The 15,130-nt window shown below is 40.9% G+C and overlaps 1 protein-coding gene across 6 annotated transcripts in view; it reads left to right on the top strand.

The window, feature by feature from the left end:
- NHSL1 (NHS like 1) overlaps positions 1-15,130 on the top strand; it is a 122,919-nt gene that overhangs the window by 40,137 nt on the left and 67,652 nt on the right. The window contains exon 2 of one of the 6 annotated variants that reach the window (XM_072965915.1): positions 11,814-11,897. The exons of the other annotated variants lie outside the window; for them this stretch is intronic. Coding sequence (XP_072822016.1) covers positions 11,814-11,897 — 84 coding nt within the window. The remainder of the gene's footprint in view (positions 1-11,813; positions 11,898-15,130) is intronic. 6 annotated transcript variants of the gene reach the window in all.

Here is a 15,130-nt window from a genome sequence, read left to right as displayed (position 1 = left end):
TTCAGACCAGAGATCCTGTGGCTCATTTCAGCTGTTCTCTTTAAGTAATTTCTCAGGAATTGAAATGCACTAAGAATTTCAAGTAAAATTATCTGGGAAGGAGAAGTAGCTGTGTCAAAAAATCCGTGAATGGTTTGGATTTCACCCGGGAAAACCATGTCTGGGACGCAGAATCCCAGTATTCTACAGGGGTAAGTGACATGGATGCTGTTAAACACAGCCAGGTGTTCAGGACTAAGGATGCAGTATTTCTGACCTGGAAGGGCGGTGCACACTAAAAATATTAACCCATTCAAGAAATGTATAGATAAACAATGTAATGATTGATCCATAATTGACTATCAAGGTAAAACCGTCTGTTTGAGTCTTCTGGAATTGAGGGATTCAAATCAGGGAAAATTGCTTTTCTGCTCTACCGACTGTGATAGGGAAATTTTCGCCCCTGTGACGTTCAGCACCTGGTGTCATGCCTGCCAGTGTGTTACACAACATGGCAAAAGGGGGCTTTGCAGATGTAATTAAGGTTACTACTCAGGGACCTGAAGAAAGGGAGATTGGCCAGGATTAGCTAGGTGGGCCTAATGTAATCACACGCGCCTTTAAGAGCAGAGCTAAGGCGAAAGAGGAATCAGAGAGATTAAATGTGGCAAAGATTCCGTGTTGCCGGCTTGAGGATGGAGGGAGCCCCTGGGAAGCCGGGCGAAGGAACTGACTTCAACAGCCTGAATGAGCTGGGAAGCCGATTTTCCTCTCCAGCCTCCAAGGAAGAGCACACACCCGCTGACACCTTGGTTTTGGCCTTGTGAGACTCCCAAGCAGAGAACCCAGCCAAGCCTGTGGGACTTCAGAGCTGTACAGCTGTGAGATAAAGACGTGGCTATTGTTTTAAGGTGCTGAGTTGATAGTAATTTGTTACCACAGGGGTAGAAAACTACTCCACCTAGAAAACAACATGAAACATGGGGCTGGGCTGTGAGAGCTTCTTGGTTAGGAAGGCTTGATTTCCAGTGGACCTTAACATTGAATGGACTGTGTTTGACAGACACTAAAATTAAATGCTCTTTCTGACAGCTGGAAGGGATCTTTATTTCTGGCTGATCCAAGAGTTTGCCTGACCTCTGGAACATCACAGGTGACCCGAAGGATGCCCCCAAGTATGTCTTAGACTTCCAAGAGCTCCAGTGGAAAAATCAACCAAGGGGACCCTACATTATTATATGCTGACTTCGTGCAGGGAAGGTTGACAATAATAAATCAGAGGAACGAGGATTGTTTTTGGTAGTAAGGTATCAGAGGCGCATTCTTAGTTTTTCCAAGCATTGTGTAAAGTAGGACACTTGAGATGTGTACTTCCTTTTCAGCGTGACTTTTCTGATACTGCCTTTATGAGAGCCATTCTCCTTGTCAGAGGACCCCTCACGCCCCAAGTGCTTGAAATATACTGATTTTGACTTCATTTAAGAAATACTGGACTCTCCTATTGAGATTCTAAAAGCCATTCATTTTATTTGTGGTGTACAGGACCGTGTTTTGTCCGTGTAGTGAATTTGTCCATATTAAATATGAAAATGGTTGACTTGGTATCAAAACAGAGAACAGTTGTGTCTGTGTAGGATGATAATGGAGTCAGAAATTAACAGAGTCGATAACGCTGCTTCCTTGCCTTTGTAGAAACTGACTCCTGCCTACATCTCTCTAGAGGACACACCTACCCTTCTCAAAACATGAAATAACAACGTTATAAATAATTCTTGGGATGGCTGGCTGAAGAATGAAAATTAAAAAGAATGGGTTACTGACTTAGTGGGCCAGCACTGCCAACAAAGTTTAAAAACTTGACAAATGTTCTTTTTTCGGCTTGCTTTGGTCATTTCATATGTGTAGTGAATTTGAGGTATCATTTTGACTTTGGAAGTGAGAGTTTGGTTTGACCTTCTACATGTTCATTTCATCACTCACATATTGTCTACATTTTCTTGCTTTCTAAGCCAGACTCTATCCTCTTTGTCCTGGCGTATTTATTTTTCCAACAAAAAACGTTTACTTAGTATGAGAGCAAACCTCCTGCCCAGTGGTGTTTGAAGACCAGGCTGGCTCCTAAATTGTCACCCTCCATGTCCTTTCTTCCTTGGTCCTAACACTTGGCACCCTTGTTAACCCAAGTCTGCTTACTTTTTTTTCCCGCCTTCTAAGTATGTTTTCATCCCTTCCTTCTGAATGGAAAAACCTTTGGTTTTTTTTCTCTCCATTCTACCACTGTTTTTTTTAAACTTCTCAATCACTCCAGTTTTCCTCTGAGTATTAGGAATGTATTTTAAAAAGTAATATCAAAAACAAAATCCTGATCTTTTAGGCTTATAATCATCTGACATTGTATTTATTTATAAAGCCTTATAATTATGTCAGATAACTTGCTTTCTCTCCATGGTCCTCTCATCTGAGTCTTAAGTGTACAACTTACCAGTTCCCAGTAAATTACAAAGTATGAACTGGAAAATGGTCCGTGAAGCTCAGAGGAGAAATGCGGGAGAAACAGGTTAGGAGAAAGGTCTGGCCTCCAGCTCATGGGCTCTTGTGTGGAGCTGTCTAATCACTGATGACTTTGGCTCTACCAGTGGGACTGTGTGGCAGTGGGGGCAAGTCACGTAACATCCCTGCGTCTCAGCTCTTTCACTTCTAACACGCAGATGGTAATCCCCTGACTCTTAGGACGTTCACGAACTTTAAATGGGATAATGCACGTAAAGCTGGCCTGGAACCTGGCTAGACGCGGTAACTGATGACTTCCGTTCTTCTCTCTGTGCTGTGTGTGTGTGAAATGTGCCGCGTTGGTTACACTGCAGCGTCAATGGGGGGGTCTTTGCACTTTGGGTTTTCGGTTTCCTATGTGGATTGGTAAGGACCTTGGTTTGTACCCACTTCTCTCTCCTGTTCATGTGCAAATGCTCTCAGCATGGGCCCCAGCACTGGGAATCGGCTGAGCTCAGACTTGCTGTAAACTCAGCGGCTATTGGAGAATGAAAACAAGAGGATTTGTTTTCATGGTACAATAGGCTTAAAAGACCTATGACTCTTATGTCACCTGAAACTTAGAAAAAGAACAGAAACTTTGTTGCTGCTGCGCTCCAGCCTCCCCTGCTTCAGGTGCCCTGCTGCCGTCTGAGAGCAGCATCGGAACGTCGTCCAAAGGTCTGTTAGGGCTTTGGTACTTCATTGAGTGTATTTTCCTCTAGAGAACCTTTAGTTTCTAAAATACGGCACTACGAAAGAAATCCTTATCTGTACAAAAGCCAGGGCAGCCTCACAGCGCTGGTCTTGACCTCATATGTCAATAGAGTAAAAAGGAGGCGCCCAGAGAGGGACAACATTGATTCGTGTGCTGCTTACACAGCTGGCTCAGTGTGCTTTCTTGTTTAAACACGGCATCGCAGAGACAAAGCGGCCAATGTTACCCACGTGACAGGGTGTATTACCTTTTTAAGGCCTATCTTTAAGTGTAAAGCAGGATAGATGTTGGGGGAATTTTTTTAAAAAGACCAAGATTCACAGGGAGCTATATTTAATATCTTATAGTAACCTATAATGAAAAAGAATATGAAAACGAATATATGTATATATACGTATGACTGAAACATTATGCTGTACACCAGAAATGGACACATTATAACTGACTGTACTTCAATAATTTAAAAAAAAAGACCAAGATTGACAAAGTTTTTTATGGATACTATCAAGGTGGATTTTATTCAATGTAAGACCCTGTATCAGGTGATTTTAAAACTCATTAGTATTGCAGCTAAAAAATAGAAAGAAAAGAGGATATTTAAATACAAAAGTAGATTGTTTTGAAAGTAGTGATATAGAGAAAGTTAAATTTCAAAACTGATGAGATGTGGCCAAAACAGCATGCAGAGGAAAATTAGTAAGCTTGCACATTTTTATTTTTAAATCAAAAAGAAAATCAAGCTGTTGACTCCAGGAAAAGTATAAAGGAACATAGTTATTGAAATGGCTTATAATAAAAATAAGAGAAAAATGACAAACTCACTGGAATTTGTTTCATATATTGCAGGTGTTTGGGTAAAGAAGACAGGGCTGGGACGTGGCATATATAAGAAGGAAGAGAAGTGGGGACTGCATATGACAAAATGTGATGCTTTAACATTATGACCTAAAGAGCATATTTTAAATTTTATTTTTAATCTTGTGATCATTTTGGCTAAATATTTTCAAATCACTTTTTTCCCTAAAAGACTTCCTTATCAGATTTCCAAATATTTCTCCGACACTTAAGTTGTCCTTAGAACTCCCCTGCGTTCCTTCATGTGTCTGCCTAGCCAACGTCTATTTTTATTTTGTCTTTTATTTTGCAACAAAAGTATATCCATGATTTTATGTCTTCTAACTTGGGATTCATTATCTAGAGAGTATACAGGACTGAATCCTTGCTGTTTCTGACAGGCCAGAGCATCATCTCTCTTTATCACATAAGTTCGTGCCCCAAATAGAACTTCAAGCTCAACTAATGTGATTCTGTCATTACAGATGTAAAAACAAAAACCAAGGTCCAGAGACATTAAGGTTCCAGGTCTCATCTAGCAAGTTGAGGACTAGAAATGACAGTCCTTGGCCCAGGGCTCCTCTGTCTCCATTAGTGTGTAGCCAGCCCAGTTTCTCTATGCAGCAACCCTTTCAAACAATTTTCTCTTTGGTTTTTCTTACATGAAACTTTGGCAAGAAGGACTTCCATCATTCAGATGATTTTCAAAGACAAAGACTCTCCTTTTAATTTATTTCTGATATTTGAGTGGTCCTATGATAATTTTTATGGTATCCTTCAATATTTTAAAACTTTTTTTTACTTGAGTACCTGCTTGCTGTGGAAGAAAACCTTTAAATCCCTCAGTCTTTCCTCTTTGGAAAAATTTTGGCAGTATCTACTATATAAGCTGACTAATTACACCCCATGAACCAGCAAATTCCCTTTCTAGGAATATACCCCATGTAAAGATGTAAACATGTTCATCAAATGACATGCATGAGAATGTTCACAGTTATACTTTTCATAGTAACCCCCAATGAGAAAAACAAAAAGTTCATTCATAATGCAGTGGATAAGTAATTCTGTTAGCATACAACAATGAGAATAAACAAACTACTGCTACCTGCCACCACACAGATGGATCTCACAAACATCACGTTGAGTGAAATATGCCAAATACAGAAGAGTATGATTCCAATCATATAAAATTCAAAAACAGGCAAAACTGATCTCTGGTGTTGGTGTCAAGGTGGTGGTTCCCTCTGTGGGTGGGGGTGTGAGCAAGGAGTCCTGGGAGCTGGTAACCTTCTGTATATGATCTCGGTGCTGATTACATGACTGTCCGCTTTGTGGCAATTCGTTAATCTGCTCACTTAAAATTTGTGGACTTTTCTGTGCCCAATAAAAAGTGTGCTTAAAATCCATGCTTAATTTTAGCCTTCAGTTCTCCCACTTTGCTTGCCCCTTGTGGGGCCTGGCTCTCTGTCTGCTCTGTTCCTGCCGTAGGTGTCCCCACAGGGCCCACGGAAAGGTGAGAGGTGGTTAGCATCCCAGACCTGGCTTTAATTCGTGCCCCACCCACTCGACATGCTTGTGGCCTTTGAACATTACAAAGCTCCTCACTGAGTCTCCATTTCCTCAACAGCAGCAGCTCAGACACCGCAGGGCTGGGGTCAGCACCGGTGAGTGGAATGAGATGGTGCCAGAAACCCTCAGCTCGGAGTAGGCACTGTTAACTCTAGCTGCTGTTTTTAGTTTGTTTTCCTGAAGACTATTGTGTGCTTTTAAAACACAGCAATCTTGCCGCTTGGCACCAGGCTAGACCTGCCACGTGGACACGGGTTAGAGCTCCCGTTCTTGTCCTCAGATTTCACGCTCTCCCGTACTCTTGTGTCCCAGTGCTTCATTGTCACAAGTCCACGCCAGGAATTCCCAGTCAAGGGACCCGCCCTGCTCAGTGCACTGTCTTCTAGTCCCGGACGGCTGTTCTGCTCCAGCTTTTTTACCTTGAAAAGTTCTCATCAATCCATTGCCCACCCCACCCCCAAACCCCAACTGATAATTTTTTCCTCATAATACAAAAATACGCTGGGTAATCTGCAAGACTTGGTGGGCAGACTTCCCTTCCTGGCTTTGATGGGTACCTTCTGCCCAAATGAGTGGTTCTTCTCAAGGATGTTCGGAGCCGGCATCCAGTGTTGTTTGGTGGGAAGATGGTGACTACAGATGTTATACAGAGAGATCATGAGAGGGTGAAGTGGGGGGATGGAATGAAACTCATTAATTAGGAAAATAATGTCCTGACTTTATGCCTAAAGTTATTGTCATTTGTTAACCCAGGTTTTTTAATCTTGTTATGTAACGTCACGAACTCTTTGTCCACACTGCCATCGACAGGGCTCTGACGTGTTTCTTTATTAGAGACAGAACATTTCAGTAAGATTAATGTAAAGCAGAGAGTTGCTGATCAACCCCATTTGAATCCTGAAACGGAGGGAGTAAGAAGTATGGCCAGTGTGAGGGTTCTGGACCTTGCTCCAGGCATCCTGCTAAACACCCTGGTTGTGTGTGGAGGAGGGTCATTCATGAAGGGCGAGGGAAAGCTAGCACCAGATGACAATCTGCAGACACTGTGCTTGTTTTCAAGGATTATTTGTGGAAGTGGCCCTGCTCCATGCTAGTCTCCTAATGGGGACTATGTATCACAGATAGTTGAAAAAACATCTTGTATAAATGTCACACTTGCCTTGCAAAATTAAATTATTCATGTATCAGGATGGCAGCAAATTACTTTCTTCATCCAAGATGCTGTTTCTCTGATTTTTAAAAAACTGGATAGGAACATTAATATTTAATGCTTTTATTATTATAATATCAGTGTTTATGAAGAAATAAATATTTCTGAGTTATGAGATACATAGAAATTCCATTTGATTGCCATTTGTTTCTTGATAAAGCTTTTTTGAGGCCATCACTTGCTCAAAAGGAAAATTGGATAGCAGATTAGAATTTTTTTAAAAAGATTCACTTTCTATTTTTACCAATAAATTATGCCTTGAAAAAAATACTGTCAAAGATGTTACTGTATATATGGTAAAGCATTTTTTCCTGCCTCATTCAGAGAAGGCTTATTTGTGCAATACGCTCAGAAAAATTGTATTTTGTCCCTAGATGCTCACCTGTGGAGTGTTGTATTCTTCAGTGATATTTTAGAATGTGTAAATATTGGAGTTACTCTATCATTGCTTAGATATTCAGTCTTCTCCATGAGAACACATGATATAGTAGAGAATTAAGGCCAAACATAAACTTTTCTAGCATTGCTTCTATTGTTTTTCCCCCCAATTTTAATTGCATAAAGTGGTTGGAAAAGTGAGTTTGTTAAACTTGCTCTGTGAATTTGTGAAGTCAGATTGCAACAACCCATGGAATATCCTGGTTTCTTGAAAATCATTCCTGTGTACCTGCTAGCCTCATCTCTATTGCTGTTATTTTTCTTATATAAAGTTCATTTGAGCCTGTATTTTTTAAAAATCTGTAATTTTTTTTTAAAGTGCTCAAGAAAGGGAGTCTGTGGAAAGAAACCAATCCTGGGCTGTGTTGAACTGATAGTAGGCGACAAGGTGGAACACTCCTTGTGGGCCACTGATGCAATCTGAGCAAATTCTCGAACTTTCTCAGCTTCTGATTCAGGAAGTTCTGATGAAAATGACCGTGTATCTAGATTTGGATCAAAACAGATATAAATGGCCCCAAATCCCAGTTGATTTTGGAGCATATTACTAATTGTTCTTTCTCAAGAACTTGGCCAGAAACCCTGCAGCAGGCTGTCACCGGCATACCAGCTCCCAGCTCGCTCCCTGTCTGGCCTGACTTCCTTTCCTCTCATGTTAGCTCAGCTAACACCCTCACTTCCCAGGCTCCCTTGCAGCTAGGGTGCATTGAATTTGGGTGCCAAACTGAGGAATCTTAGGCAGTAGTTGTGGAGGCTGTTTGGATCTACTGGCAAGCCCAGCAGCACTGGTCTCTTGCTTTTCTGACATTGGCTTCTGTGGACACCTGGCATCCAGACTTGTACATGATCCATGATTACCAATGATGACCAGCAGGTGGCAGCAGCAGCAGTGTTTCATTGTACCAGTCCCGACTGCAGTAAGTAAACTTATCCTCTGGCCACCTGGAGATTCTGAAAGCCCTTAATATCCTTCAGTAATTCCTTTTAGCTTAATATAACAAGTGGATTCTGTTGTTTGTATCGACTTGTTCTGGCACTGCCTTCGTAGCTGCTTTAACAAAATAGACATCCTGTTCCAATTATCTGATGTTCTTTCCCTAAATACTGACAGTGGCTAGATTTTTTTGTGTGTTCTTTATCAGAATTGATGCAGTATTCCAGAGCTGTATGTAATTAACATTGAGAGAAAGACAGCATTTATGAAGTAAATACAGAGGCTATGTTATTTTTTATTTATGGGCTTTGATCATGACCATACAGACCTACTCTTAGAAAAAAAATCAGTCTGTTAAGGTAAGAAGTAATTCGGAACTAAAATCCTCATTCAGAATTGCTGAACAGTATAAAATTGAAAGAGAGGCTGACGAGACTAGAAGCTAACCCAAGTCAGCCGGTCGGTGACTGTTTCCTGCTCCCCAGACTGCTGGTGTCCTACCTGGAGTAGATGGCATTTAAGACAGTGTTAGGATCCAGCCAAAGGTTATGCGTGGGGGAAGTCATTAACATAAGGAGCACAAACTATTGACCCCTATTCTTTCTTTCATCAACATTAGTTTACCTTGGTTTTATAGAATTTGCCTACTTTTTCAGTGCATTTTTCTATGTCTCTAAAATTTTTCTAAAACACAGGATGACTATCTTGTATGAAGACTTTTGATGTCCAATCATTACTCACTGAATGAAGTCCAACCTCTTTGACTCGACAGATGAGGTTCTTCCTGACTGGCCCGGACTTACTTTTCTGGCCGTATCCCCCCTGCCACCCCTAGGAACCCCATTTTGTCATTCGCTGGGCAGTAGATTGTGTCAGGCAGGTTCAGTTGCAGGCAGCAATGTAAGCAAAAAGGAGTCAACACGGGGTGTAAAGATCATTGGAGAAGCTTGGGGAATGGGTCCAAGCTGAACTCCCAGGAATGATTCCCAAATACCAGCTCGGAACTGGCTCACCAAGGGAGCCATTATCTCTGCTGCAAGCGGAAAGCGGCACCCAGGTATTTGACCCAAGACCACATTGCCTCAGCTGTATGCCTTATGGCAAAATGAGCGCCCCGAGTCCTGCCTACCATCTCCACGACAGTAGGGACTGGACCCTGAGACTTCAGTTACCTCTCCTACTGAAGTGCCTCAGTGGTCAGACCCACCACCAGAACTAGCTGCAGCCCCAGGAGTGTGGACTCAAGTCCTCAGCTTTGCAAACCCCGAGACTCGGGTACAAGGGAGTCTGGGAAACGTGGTTTCCAGCTCCCAGCCACTCACGTGCAGTGCACTCTGCAAGGAGGTTTGGCTGGGGCTGTTGGAGGCAACATGAACCATCTGTTGTGCACGTGACCCGGTATTCCTCCCACACAGACACCTCTCTCTCTTCTTCATGCCTTTGCTCTTGCTCTTTTGTCTGGTTGGAATGTGTTTCATATCCTTGTCTATCTAGCAAACCCATCAAGGTCTAGCTCACATGCCACCCTGCTGTGGCATGTTTTCCCATATCATTTCCTCCTAGCCCCCATTAGAGGTTACCCATTATTTTAAAATGTATCATATTACCATTTTATTTTATCTAGCTTTTCCATTCAATAAAATTCCTTAAAGACAAGGAATAGATTCATTTTGTCATTCAGTCAACAAATTTACTGGCATCTCCAAAGCCAATAAAGCCCTAGTTCTTGTCCGCAAGGAGGGGAAGTCCTAGCAGGGGAGATGGGTGAGCACAACTATGGAATGGGTAAACCACAGAGGAGTGAGTCACCCACCTTCGGGGGACAGGGCCTAGGAGATGGAAGGTCAAGGAAGGTCTTGTGAAAAAAATGTCTTCATCCTGGTGTCTCTCCAGTGCCTAGAGTAGTGCCTGGTCTGTAGCATCTCCGATAAAGGAGACCAGGCTGCAAAGGGGCAAAATGATTTATTTTTAAATGAACTTTAGTCTGTAGTTAAAAGCTCTCTACCCGTAGTTGATACTTTAACATTAGTTATTTTTTTAATGCCATAGAGTAAAGCTACATTCTCTCGACTCAGTTAGTTTAAACTGCTTTTCTTCCTGTAACTCATTCCTTTAATAAAATAATATTAATTGCATGCCTACCGTGTGTCAGATCTCATGCTTGGCACCAAACCCTGCAGACCCACTAAGCCACAGCCTCTGTTCTACAGTCTAGAGCCTGTGTCTAGTGGGACATCTCGTCACTAAACAAATAACTACACGAAAACAAGTACTAGGGCTATGAAAGAAAAGTGCAGGTCTCGATGAGAGTGAATAATAGAAGGTATAAACAGATTCAGAAGGTCAGGAAAGGTTTGCTTTCCCAAAGTAACGGTAATTAATCTGAGACTCAAAGTATGATGGGAAAGAGCAAGTGAGAAGTAATCCTCTGGTTCTTCTGTCTCTCATCTTTAATAGCAACCAAAAAAGAGGTTTTCCCTTTAACTCTTCCCCTTTTGTCATCTCTAGTAATCACTGGGTTGCCGATATCCTCGGTATGCAAGAAAATAAACTCCAATTTTGGCACACAGGGAAGTGTTTCAAAGAATGACTTGTATAATGAGATGATAATCATAATCTGTGTGGGAATTTTTGTTTAGTATTTGCAAGCTATTTCTTAAGGGAAATGTTCATAGAGGTTAGACAGTTGTGGTGCTATAGACGAATGCTTTTAAATTCTCCGGGCTCTTTCCCTCCCCAACCCGCTTCATAAAGGTGGGTCATTACCCTCTTTCTCTGAATGTGCCCTTGAATGTTACGTGTTTTCACCCTATCGACTTCCCGAGCATCTGGCTCTGCCTGACACCAGGTTGATCCCTGTGCAAAGAGGTCTGCATGGATTTGGTTCTGGCCCGCCCGGAGCTTACAGAAATATCAGAGGGGTTTTGCCATGTGCGGAATACACAAAACAGCCAAACAACTTAAAAACCATTGGAATTAACCTAATGATGGATAATTGATGCTAGAGGTGAATAGATGGAGAGAAAGTACATTTTATTAGGAAAGCAGGAAGAAAAGCAAATTTGTCGTGGGGAATGGAGGCAACTTTAGGGAAAGCCCATGTAGACAGGGTGGGCTGGGGAAATTAGCTAGTCCTCCTTTGCTCCCCTTGTGAATCTTATGAAATCCATCTCTTGCCGTTTGCATAGACCTGAGGAGAATCTGCAGGCTGCTGCTGCAAGCTGCCCCAGGACTTCTAAACGATCCCCTTGGCCGCTGTGATGTTTTCAGGACATTCTACACATTTTAGTTCTCTCTGAATGAAGCATTCATATTGCCATTCAACATGCCTAGTTTGGGGTGCATTCTAAGTTAAATGATACAAGAAGCTATTTGTGACATTCGGCAGCTGCAGAAAGAAGAGGCTGCTTTTGGGGAGGAGGTGAGAAGGGGAGTGGTGAGGTTAAAGAATTTAAGGGAAGTTAGAAGATTCAGAATAGAGAGTTATCATTGTTGACGAGCAGTTGTGATTGTATTGACAAGTGGAAGAGGAAGGTTACTGAGCGAAGTGAATTTTGTCCTATTTCAACATGACACGTCGTGCTGGGACCCGTGTTCCAAAGTTGCTCCGGGGTGTATTTTGATGATGAATGTAATCTATTTTCTGGAGTCTGCGGCTGATTCCTTCATCCAGTGGGGTGCAGTTGGTGAGTAGTTCTCTTTAGAAAACAGTTATAGTAAAATAATTAAATTCTAGACGGATTAAAAGTGAATGCATGCAAGCATCATGGCAGATATTGAGAAGTGCAGTTATTTAGGACCGTCCTCAATAGCCTAAATGTACACTTAATTAAATACAGTGTGCTAATGAAAACTGCTTGTGGCAGCTTCATTCGAACTTGTTTTATCATGTGATGGCTTGTGTGGATTGCCACTTACAGAGAGGTAGGTGTTTCCGATAAGGTGATTAAAAAATGGACAGAGCTGAGTCTCCTGAGAACTGTTGTACGCTTTGAGGGAGGTTTGGGAAAACTGTTTGACATTGTAAGAACTTCTCTGTTTTATTGTCTCCCCAAATACCTTTCTTTCCTTTTTATTCTGGTTGAGAAAAACATTGATTGTCTGTCTGCATTACCAGTCAAATTTCTATAGTGATTTCTACTCCCTTCACCTTTTTTCTTTAGTAGAAAAAGCGCGCACACGCACACACACACACACACAAAATAAACAGTGGACCGAATTATGAAATAGCCACACCTGTCTTTATAAATGCATGCTTCCTATTTTTGGCCACATGTTAAAAATATTGTTTAGGCACATTAAGAAGACTGCTGATCTTTTAATCCTTCCTAGTATGATTTTATTTGCTAAGACGTGAAGAATTTCATTATTATTATTATTACTTTTTTCTGCTTTCTGTTTCGAACTGCCATGACGCTCACGTGGAGGAGCTAAGCCTATCATGTCCACAAAGCCAGCAGCCAGCTCTTACCTAGTTAGTATTAGCGTTATTGCTTTGATTAGTATTGATTTTTCTCAGATTCTTTGTGAGTCCTAATTATGTAGGCTCTGCAGTCAGCACGTTTCCCTTCCCTTCCAGCTGTGTCCAATTGTACTGCCCTCTGGTACCAGGGGATGCCGACAAGCATGGAGACACTTCTGCAGTGTCAGTTCAGAAATCTACATGGTGAAATCCTTTAGAAATATTAGGTTACCAGAATCTGGAGATACTGGACATGTGTCTCCATACAATAATCAGTGTTCTTGTTCTTGTCTCTTGCTGTCCTTTGTTCTTAAAAATATCTCTCTGAATTGAAAAGAAAAATCAGTGAAAGTATATGAGAAATCGAGTTTATGGGAAAATTTTATTCATTTCAGTAGTCTTATGCTGTACACCAGAAATGGACACATTGTAACTGACTGTATTTCAATTTTAATAAAAAGTCTTTGACTGCCTAACTTCAATGAAAGTTCTGTACTTTCTAGACTAATTCTGAGTATCACTTTATGCCAGGCTGATTTTCCTTCTTCTGCTCCCGCTGTGGCACGTCTACCATAATTACAAACTCTTCGTAGCACTCATGCTCAATAAGGAGCTATGCTGAAGAGTTCTGCTGCTGTTTATTCAGTGGTTTAGGACAATGTAAAAAATTTTTTAATAAATCCTAGCACTCATCAGCTAAATATTACCCCCGCCTAGATCAACTTTTACCATGACTAGAAAACCAAATACAGTTGGAGACATTTAACTGTAAGTATTGCTGTCAGTTCATCAGCAAACCAAAGTGGTCTGTCTGAATTTGTCTCATTATCATTTTGCATGTGAACCAGCTGGCCTCTTAACAGAAGCAGTTGATCACACCAGCTTATTAATTGTAGCCTTCATCGTAACCATATGCGAAACGATATAAGAAATCACAGGAAATAGGAGAAAAGCTGAACATTTAATGGGATTGTTCCATCGATGGCAAAAGAATAAGCTCAAGTGATTCTTTTCTTTCAATCTTCATACTTCCTGATCATTAATTAGGAAGAAGTTAGGCAATGATAAGTCTGATTTTCCCTCGTTCATTTAAAATTAAATATTTTTTGCATTTGTGGACAATATGGTTTCAGAATCATCTGCTTCCCAAATGGAAAAACACTCCTTTGGATTCCTTTGTTGTAAGACTGAACCTTTGGGTGGTGAATTGATGTGGACCTCTTTTTCCTTAGCCCTAGTTATTCACATGTAGATGCCCCCTCATTGATTTAGAAATGCTTTATGTAACTCAGGGGTGCTTCCTTAATCGGAGCTAGGTCGCAGATAGTAGGTCATGTGCGAATATTCACAAATCTTCCTGGAGGTATGAGATCGACTTTGTCTAAATTGAGACTGAAAAGGGGCACAGAGATTATAGAGTGTGGCCTTTCTTTGGTGGAAGAAGATGAGGGCCTTCTTTTGAGACATGACTGTGAATCAGTGTTAAACCAGAGCCCTTTCTTCCAAAGGTCAGCGGCAGGAATCATTTTCCAGTACCGCTGTCTCATTGAGGGGACAGCGTCCCCCTGTAGGTGGCAACCTTCTACTTTATTTTGTCAGTTTTCCTCTGGTAATCTTGATTAGGAAGCATCCTTTGCTCTCAGTTTTTCTCTAGGTAGAAAATTCTTCTCAAGTGAAGATTCTTTGTAGGTTTTGTAAAACCATAAATCAAGCAGGTCCTTAACATTGTCTAGTTTAAAAAGTACAGGAGAGCTCAGAATATAAAGCACTGTTACTAATCACACAACTCCCTTAAATTAGATCTCCAACATCATTACATTATACTTTGGCTTTTCCTTCCATGATGAGATTTTTTTTTTCTTCCCTGAAGATTTAGAAGGAAGGTTACATTGATTTTTTTTCTTTTCAAATTTTAAAATTTATTTCCCTTTAAATTACTTTTATTATGAAAGGATATAATTATGTTAAATTTAAATAGCACAGAAAATATATTTTAATTTCCAAGTGATTGAAAGTTATTCTCTAAAGATGTGCCAGACCCTTAATATGCATTCAGAAAATGTGTTTTAAATGACTGTATTGGGAAAGGTAAAGTGAGTTAACTTTACGACTGAACTAATTGCTATGTCGATTCACTCCTGGACATCCTTTTTCTCCTGAAATGAGCCTTTATATACCGAATATAGTCTAAGTAAAATGAACTGGATGAATCGGGACACTTGGGTGGATGGTTTCGGGCTATCCAACATGTCGTGAAGAGTAATTGGTTAAGTATAAGTATATAAGCCTACAGTTAGTGAAATTATCCGTTCTTTTTCTGCAAGACTGACATAGTTCACTTTGGAGGAAGTTATCGTTGAAGTAAAATGACATATGTTTTTGAAATAAAGAGTTACGAAAGCTCTGTCATGGAATGGTTCTTAAGGAAGACTAACATTTGAATTATAACCTAAACAA

This window comes from Vicugna pacos, chromosome 8 (genome assembly GCF_048564905.1).
Source record: "Vicugna pacos chromosome 8, VicPac4, whole genome shotgun sequence".
Classification (NCBI taxonomy): domain Eukaryota; kingdom Metazoa; phylum Chordata; class Mammalia; order Artiodactyla; family Camelidae; genus Vicugna; species Vicugna pacos.
This window is presented reverse-complemented; position numbering and strand designations above follow the sequence as displayed.